The sequence below is a fragment of the Acanthisitta chloris genome, unplaced genomic scaffold, assembly GCF_000695815.1.
Source record: "Acanthisitta chloris isolate BGI_N310 unplaced genomic scaffold, ASM69581v1 scaffold34164, whole genome shotgun sequence".
Lineage (NCBI taxonomy): Eukaryota > Metazoa > Chordata > Aves > Passeriformes > Acanthisittidae > Acanthisitta > Acanthisitta chloris.
Window position 1 is genome coordinate 18,904 of NW_008669320.1, and position 8,933 is coordinate 27,836.

Here is an 8,933-nt window from a genome sequence, read left to right on the forward strand (position 1 = left end):
ATAACTTACTGAAGTTAGTGCAATAATACAACAGAAAGATATGCTCATTATTTTAAAGGAACCTCATGCTGAAGAGGGTAGCATCCTAAAACAGTTTTATACCTGAACAACAATAGTAAACACAATAAAAATGCTTACCACTAAGAACTCTATCTCTGACAGTAGTTTCACATTATTTGTGTTGCTGAGATGAATTAGGTGGTTGCTTTCTGAAATTTGATCCATTTGCTCTTTTACACTCTGAAGCATTTCTTCATAACTGCTCAGCTTTAGCTCAATTTGGTCAACTTCCTTTAGAGCTTCATCCAGCAACTTCATCAAGATATTCACCTGTTTCTCCGAGGCCATAATGGACTGGATATTTGCCTGTACAGAAAATAAGCCACATTCTAAGAGACATTTTTATATCTCAGAACCATTCTGGTATCTCCTTCTGCTAGAACTACGTCAAATGAAGAGCTTCCAAACTATAGCATTTCTCATTTAAAGTGTTACTGAACACAGCAGTTCCTCATTCTACGACACTCCCTTATTTCAACAAGGTAAGAACCCAACTTCGCTGAAGTTCTTAGAACTGAGGTGTTGATATGCAGAAAAATAAAAAGCCAAACAGTAGGCCCTATTACAGCAGAACATTTTTAGTTTAAAAAAACAAAAGCACAGGTAGTAAGATCAGATCTTCTGTTGCAAGATCAGCTGTCTCTCTGACAGGAGCCATTTTTAAAACAGAAGAGAAACACAGAACTTGACGATTTGAGGAGGTTGTTGACTGTTCCCTCTCATGACTGTATTCCCTGGATCTCCTTAAGTTTTCCAAGTGACCTCTAGAAAGTCAGGTGATTTAAAAAGCAAAAGAGCAAATAATATGGCACTGTTACAGGCAGCCAAATACAACAATGTCATTAGACTAAACCAGTTTCCTAATTACAGAGTAGTATTTTAGGCATCCATGGACATGAATGTCTGTTTGCTCTCTCGCTGCACCTGTGCCCTCAAGAAAGGTATATGCAGAATGTCTCCCTTTTTCCTTCTCAATTCCTCATTTGAAAGCCTGCAGCTCACCCCAGAAGGTGCGGAAGGCAAAGACCAAAGCTGAAAATCTTTAAAATATAACAGACAGGATGCAGCTCTGCTTAGGAGCAGATGCACATATACATTTAACATGTCAACTACCTTTTCAAAGACTGCTATGTGGTCAGTATCAAAGAGAACAGTCCAACATGCTGACACACTGTACATCACAAGAAATGTTTACCCCATCCAGCACTTGCAGTTCCCTCGACAACTTCTCTGCAAAGGCTTCAGCATTAGAAATTGCATATTCACACCCTTCCATCATTATTTCAATATCCTGTTCCTCTCTTGCATTTAACTCCTGGTATTCATCCACAGCTTCTTCATCACCTCCTGCTACACTTTGATTCTCTCCACTTGGAACAGATTCTTAGGCAGAGAAGGAAAATAAATGTTATCAAGTCCAGAAAGTCACAAGCATTTTAAGAGTACTTAAGTATGCTTAACTATCTTTAAGTAAATGAATCCATTAAACAACTTTCCTAACAAGCAGTTGCTACCTGTGAGCACTTTTTTCAATTCTCAGTCTTCCAAATGCTTCGTTATCATTTCCCAAACTGGTTCCCAACAACAATGTTTTCCAGATGATGTAACATAACAAAACACAAATAGCCACCTTCCTTTATTGCACGTACAAAGGGACAAACCTAGTCTCAGGTTTTTTACCTCTCATGCTGGTAATAAGCATCAGAATATATTACAGTATTACACTCAATTTGTTAGCAGAAGAGATCAGCAGAAATTAGATTCTCTCTTTTGGTAGACAGAGCATAAGGGAAATATACTGAAGTTGATTAAAATATGTATCACTGAATAAATAAAAGTTATCTTGTTGATCGAGTTTTACAGCAAGCAAATCAGTAGTGAGGTAAGTGGAAATTAAGTAAGAAGGGGTTGTTTTCTCACAGTAATGCTTACTTAATTTAAGAAGCCCCTCAAAGGCTGACAAATGATTTACAGAACATTAACACACTCCAGCCAGAAAGTGTTTGCGACATTTGAAACATCTCTCCTATACCTGGCAACTTGATAAGCTATCCAAAGCACTATTAAAAAAAAAAAACAACAAAAAAAAACCCCAAAACTTGCACATTATTTAAGAAAATTGCTTATAAAGCAAAACAAAGGAAAAAGGTGTTACGCACCTTCTGCAACTTTAGGAAGTTCTGAAGAATTAAAAGGTATGGAAAAGCAGAGGAAAGGAAGCAGAGAATGTTAGCTAGACAAAGCACGAACAGTGTGTATATTTTTAAGTGGCAGTAAGTTTGAATGTTTTAATATTGAATGAATTAGAGGTTGGTTTAAAACAAACTTCAGTGAACACCAAAATACAGATATGTTATCCCTCCCATTTAACGTTTCTAATCCAAATTCTTCTGCACACACCAGTCTAGTATTTCCTATCAATGGTTTAACCACTTCTGACAGACTCAACATGAGATACACTTACTCACTAGGCTTCACTATAAAATTTTAATTCGCAAAAGATAATGCAACTGTAAAAATGTTTAATACAGCATAAGCAAACAAAATACAAAGCCTCCTTAGCAATCAATCAGTCATGTAAACTGTAACAGGGTGCAGCAGAATTTAAGACATGTTTCACAGTTTATAAACCAGAAATCTCATATAAAACCTCGTTAATCTCTGGAATGCTACAGAACCATTACTGTTTAAAGCAGTTTTCTAATTCAGGGGAAGCAAAAATGGGAACAAAAGCAGATTTGTTACACATTCAGACCTACCAGATCTGGGAGGCAGACTTTATTTTGTTCAAGAAACACTATGTCTTAGAAATACAACAAGCTTATCAGTATTTAGAACTTCATTAATGAAGTATTTTGTTTTGGTTCTCAGTTTTCTAACAAAAAAATCTGTTATGTAGTCATCTTGCCTACCTGAAGACTTAGAAAATATAAAAGAATAAAACTGAATAAGAAAAGCTATTAGGATTAGGATTTTTTTTTTTACCATCAGTAATTACTAAACTTTATACTTCAAATACACTTGTAGAAATTTACCTTCCAACAGCTGTGAACTAACATTAATAAAGTCAATTTTCTTTCTAAGGTATCTCTGATTGAGTTTCCAGATACATGAAATGAAGGTGTTCTTTTCCACTGAGCTGCTTGCAACCCATTTGTACACTTTATCAAAATGCAAGTCAAATTCAGGATTCTCCTGCAAAAGATGAGATATGTTACAGGCTCCACAGTCAAAAGATCCTCCGAGTAGCAGAGATTGTTTATGCATTTAATTAGTGAGATGACAGGACAAAAAGGAAATTACAAAGATGCCAACCTCAGGCTCATACAGCAACTCTGGTGCTCTCATGCACCCTAATAAAGGTGCTAAAACAGTGAAAGAGAAAAGCCAGAATCCAGGCTATGGAGACAGTATTTTGTTAAGCCAGATAAGGCACCAATAACACATAATACAGAGATCTGTCAGAGTTTCAACAAATACTTGACAGTGCTATCTGCCCTGAAACACTGTCCTCAGCATGACTAATGCCTTTTGTTAGCCTTCTGAAAATAAAAATGGTAGCTGGAATTACTGGCTTACACCACATACAACACGATTTAAGGAAACTTAACAGAATAGACAAGGGGAAAAAAATTATGAGCACTTCATATATTTTATAGGTATGATAGTTATTTAATAGGACTAAACAGAAGAGAAAAAAATTATATTTTCATAGTAAAAACTACTACAGAGGTATTTGCAAATAGATTTATTGCCTGATGAGAACATGACTTTGATAACAACTGAGTAAACTACTTTCTACAACTCACTTATGAACTCAGTATGGACTTTTGACAGTCTGTTTCAAAGATCATATTACAAGCATTTTATAATGTCCAGCCTCCTTTTGATGAAATGTTATTGCCTCAGATATATATTAAATTCTTACTTATATATACCTTGTAAAAATTAACTATTGCTGTTGCTTATTATATAGTCACTACTATCTGTAGAAGCAGGTGGCACAAGAAACCACATGTGCTGAGAAATTTCATTTCCTGTACAGTACAATAAAAGTAATTATTTTTGTGTGTGTAGCTTATATTGACAAATATAATTACATTTTTAAACAAACAGTATTGTTACATAAAATTTGACTTGTCTCACAACTAATGGAAAAGCCTGTGTCAAAAGACTTGCATGGGCTCATGTTTGGAAACCAAACCACAATGCAGCAACCAACTTTAATTCTGACATTTTTGAATATGACAGGGTCTGGCATTTAAGATTTGGGTTTTGAAAGAACATTTCAAAATCTCTCATTAGAGTGCTAGATACATTACAGCACATTTCTGCTAGCAATTTCCAAATTCTGTTCTGCAAGGAAAAGCCCAGAGAAACAGTATGATTTTAACCTGAAAGAAGCAATTCTCCAACATGGTATTAAGGAACAGTGACAAAAATCTAAAATCTAGCCAAGAAGTATGTGAATAATTGAAACAGCAAACCTATACCTGGGGAGGGGAAAATCAAAGAATTTTCAGCTTTGCAGTTTTCTGCACTATTCTTCCAAGTTATACTATTCTTCCACCACTTACCAGAACATAAGAACAGACATCATGCAACGAAGGATTTGCACCTCTGCCTGCTTAAATTTAAGTCTTAGTTTATGACAACAGATGACTTTAAGTCAAAATGTGTTGTTCTTGTTATTCTATGGAAAAACTCACCACCTCAGGACTTTATGCTTTCCAACAAACAGGCAATGCCATAATTTACAGGACAGAATGTAAGAGCTCACCTTCAAGCTTATATACTGCTCATTGAGAATGTTTTAAGTGTCCTAGCAAAAAAATGTTGCATGTAGCCAAATGTCATTAGTAATATAGTCAGAAATTTTCTTAAGGGAAACTAAGCTTGGAGTAAAAAATTATATACAGCTTGAAAGAAACAAAAAAGCAGTGGTCCTTAGCACAAGCTCTCTACAGTTGCCGAGAGATCACTACAAATAACAGGGCAGATATTCAGAATATTGCTATTCAAGCATATCCAGACTATTCTTCCTCAATTAACTAGGGCTATATTCTTGGAAAGACTGACATAAAATGTAGCTGTAAACAGCACACAAATGTATCATCCTAATTCCTATTTAACATGTTATAAATCTAAGCTTTAAAGCAGTAAGTATCAAGAAAGTTAACTCTAACTTGAAACCAAAAGGATGTTCTCTGCAGAGCACTAATCAAAAAAAAAAAAAAAAAAGTTCCACATACTTTAATAGCATCTTTGGCATCAACAACAGCAAGGTCTCGAAGTGCCCATGCAGTCTGCCTTTTGTAGAAATCTCCCTTGTCAGATTTTTTCACTTTTACCACATTTACTTGCACTGGTCGTTCTGTTGTCACTATTAAATGAAGTAAGAGAGTAATTTCAAAACACACATATTACTTCAACTTCTGAAATTAATTATCTGTGGGAGCCATTTCATAATATTTACTTGATGAAAAGAGACACTTTGAAACATTTTCACCCACAATATCCACAGCTCAGTTGAAGCTTGTGATGTAACAAACCCAATTTACAGAGATCTCTTTGATATATCAGATCTTGAACCATGGTCATGTAACTGACAAAGCACAGACATAACTGGAGATTATTGTCAGAATAAAAGCATTTTTTGAGATTTCTCAGTCAAAAAGATATTCTAGCAAGTTAATTTACTGACAGATCAGCCCAAAGCACCTAGTTTTTTGAAGCAATGTGATGCAATAAACATACACTTACATTACAACTCAGTTCAGTTACTGTGCCTTTCCAGAGCCCTCTGCCTTGGACTCTAATGAGTATACTTTATTGCATTTTATTTAGGCTTATCAACCTAGATGACTCCGAAGTCCCCTTTTAAGCACCTATACAAAACCTGCTTTAAAAGTCCACCAGTTCCAAAAGAACAATTCTTGTTTCTTTAATTTCGAAGTACAAGTGGGTGTTTTTAGTAGAAGCTATAATGGAAGTACAAGCTACAACTGATTTCCTCCATCAGAAATGGAAAGCACCTGTTTTATATGGGTCAAGAAAAAGCATTATAATTAAAGCTAAGACAAATGCAACTGAATATAAAACAAAGGTGAAACCAAGAAATATGATGTGATATTGCTATGTACCTGTGGCACACAAAAAGCAATTTCTCTTCTTTTTGCCTGCTTTGCACACGTTGACAATGCTCAACAAGCGTTCATCATTGGGAGTGAAGATATCCCTCTGTAATGCATGCTTGATTGCAGTCATCTTCCCTCAGCTGAAAGATTTTAGGAAGTCATAATACACTCAGGCACATTTAACAGACACACAACAAAAAAGAACCAATCATCTATGTATAGTGACTACAGTTTTTTAAAATTAAATTTTACAAGGACCTTAATGAACTGCAATCTAGACAACCATGATTTGGGTAAAAGACCAGCACACAAGTTAAAGCTTACTATCAGTTAGACAACTGTAATTTATCAACACTCAGATGATCCTTCACCTTAACTTAATGGAAAACAAAAAGCCTCTTTGAAGTAAAGTAGAATGTGAGGCATGAAAAAAAAAAAAGTTGAAATGATAATTAAGAAAAAAAAAGACCCCCTCACCAATTAGTGGAATTTTAGAATGGGTATGAATGCCACGGATCCAGCAAAAATATAGATGAAGAGAGATTAACAAAAAAAATGCCACCAGGTTTGACAGGATGGAGAATATGAAACCTAAGACACTACAGTGCTGATCTTAACTTAAAAGTCCAGAACCCTTCAAATATAACTAAAACTTACAGTTAATGTTCAGAACTCTTTCACCAAAACAAGGTTGTATGTTGGTAAGACCAAATTGAAAATAACATCCCATTTAGAGGAAGAAAAAGTGTTCCTGTCTCTCTGTTCTACAGGAAGATTTCTGCAATATGGTATGTCATAGCAGTCATTCAATTACAGAATCACACAATATTCAGAGTTGGAAGGGACCCATGAGGATCATCAAGTCCAACTCTTGGCCCTGCATAGGTCATCCCCAAGAATCACACCAAGTGCCTGAGAGCATTGTCCAAGCATTTCTTGCACTCTGCCAGGCTTGGTGCTGTGACCACTTCCCTGGGGAGCCTCTTCCTGTGCCCAACCACCTTCTAGGTCAAGAACCACTTTCTAATATCCAGCCTAAACTTCCCCTGACACAGCTTCAGTCCATTCCCTCAGGTCCTGTCACTGGTTGCCAGAGAGTGATCAGTGCTTGCCCCTTCACTTCCCCTTGTGAGGAAGTTGTATACAGTGAGGTATACACAACTCCACCACTCAGATGTCACAATTTCAAGTCTAACAAATTACTACTTTTGAGTCTTGATGTACCACATGCACATCCTACTTCTCTTTAGGTAGACAGAAAAATCATTCTGACCTACTATCCATATCCCTGCATGCTTCCTCACTTTCTCCTCCATTGGTATCAGAAGAGAAATTCTAAACTCCAAATCCCATGTTATGCCATTCCTTGCTGTCAGTGATGTAGTTGCATACTAAATCAGACCATTAGGTTGCATAAATGATGTGCATTCATCATTAACAGCTCAGGTACTTTCCTAAAAACATCCAAAAGTTTGATTTCTAATTTTCTCCTCAGTGAGGATAGTTTTTGGGTGATTAGTGGGAGGGAGAGGATCAGAAAAGAAGGCAGAAAGAGACTGGGGAGTGGTACTACCCTGTGGTAGTTTTAAAGATTAGTAACTCAAGGGCTTTAGGAAAACAAGGGTCACCATGTCAAGGTAGAATCAGAATTGTCAAGTGCACAGAGCTTAGCATATCCAGAGAAATGCTGTTTAGGACACCCCTATGGCCACATAACACTCTATAGCTGCTAAAAATTTTCCTCATTCATCAAACACTGGGCCCAGCTTTTGTTTCCCAAACTGCATCAGGTTGTCACTCCTGTTACTCTTCAACAGATGCCCAAGATGAACACACAAAATACCAACAACCTGAGCATTTCAGAAATATATCTTTTCCTTCCTGATTATTTTTTGCTCAAAGTCACATTCAAACTGCTGCAAATTGCTAACTCTTTTATTTCAGTGCCAACACAAGTTCTCCAGGTTATGCAGAATACACCTTTTCCATGAAACAGAGCATAGAATCAGAGAATCAACCTGGTTGGAAGAGACCTCAAAGATCATTGAGTCCAACCCTACTGTGGTCACTAGACCATGGCACTAAGTGCCACATCCAGTCTTGTCTTGAAAACCTCCAGGGATGGTGAATCCAACACCTCCCTGGGCAGCACATTCCAATGCCATGATAAACCCAAGACTAAAACCAGTCTCTAACATACATTCCAGCTTCTGTTACAAACTCAGCCCCCTTAGTCACAGCCTCCAAGAACCTTCACAATGTGCCAAGACCAAGCACATCATTAAGCTTTTCTCACTTGAATCCTGCTGCCATAGGAACACAGAATTTGGACTAAGAGCTGGAGATAAGGTTCCTTCCTCATACAAATGCTGCAAGCGAGCACAGACCATGCCAAACTCTGACAAATCCCTTTAGACATTGCTGCATTTTTTTCTGTAATGTTGCAGACAAAGAGTACATGAAATCAATCATAGCCATAACATCACAGGCACGGCCTGCCAGGAAAGAGAAGCAGCAGAGCAGTGTAGTAAGGCTATTTAGCCTCTCTAAGGGCGCAAACTGGACAACGTTCTTGTTGGGTTAGAACGTAACATGAGCCCAACCACAGCATCCCCGAGAATCAATCAACCGATCGGTCACTGAACACGAAAACTCAGACGCGCTACCTGCAGCCGCGGCTGCTCCTCCCACGGTCCCGTTTCACAGCGCTTCGTCCGCACACGCCGCCGCGGACAG

The 8,933-nt window shown here is 37.3% G+C and overlaps 1 protein-coding gene across 1 annotated transcript in view; it reads right to left on the reverse strand.

The window, feature by feature from the left end:
* Window positions 1-6,331, reverse strand: part of EXOC1 (exocyst complex component 1) — a 24,484-nt gene extending 18,153 nt beyond the window's left edge. Inside the window, exons 1-5 of the mRNA XM_009073268.1 lie at window positions 6,204-6,331; window positions 5,313-5,443; window positions 3,096-3,255; window positions 1,256-1,443; window positions 139-366 (exon numbers count right to left, since the gene is read on the reverse strand). Coding sequence (XP_009071516.1) covers window positions 139-366; window positions 1,256-1,443; window positions 3,096-3,255; window positions 5,313-5,443; window positions 6,204-6,327 — 831 coding nt within the window. The 5' untranslated portion in view covers window positions 6,328-6,331. The remainder of the gene's footprint in view (window positions 1-138; window positions 367-1,255; window positions 1,444-3,095; window positions 3,256-5,312; window positions 5,444-6,203) is intronic.
* Between the last annotated feature and the right edge of the window lie 2,602 nt (window positions 6,332-8,933).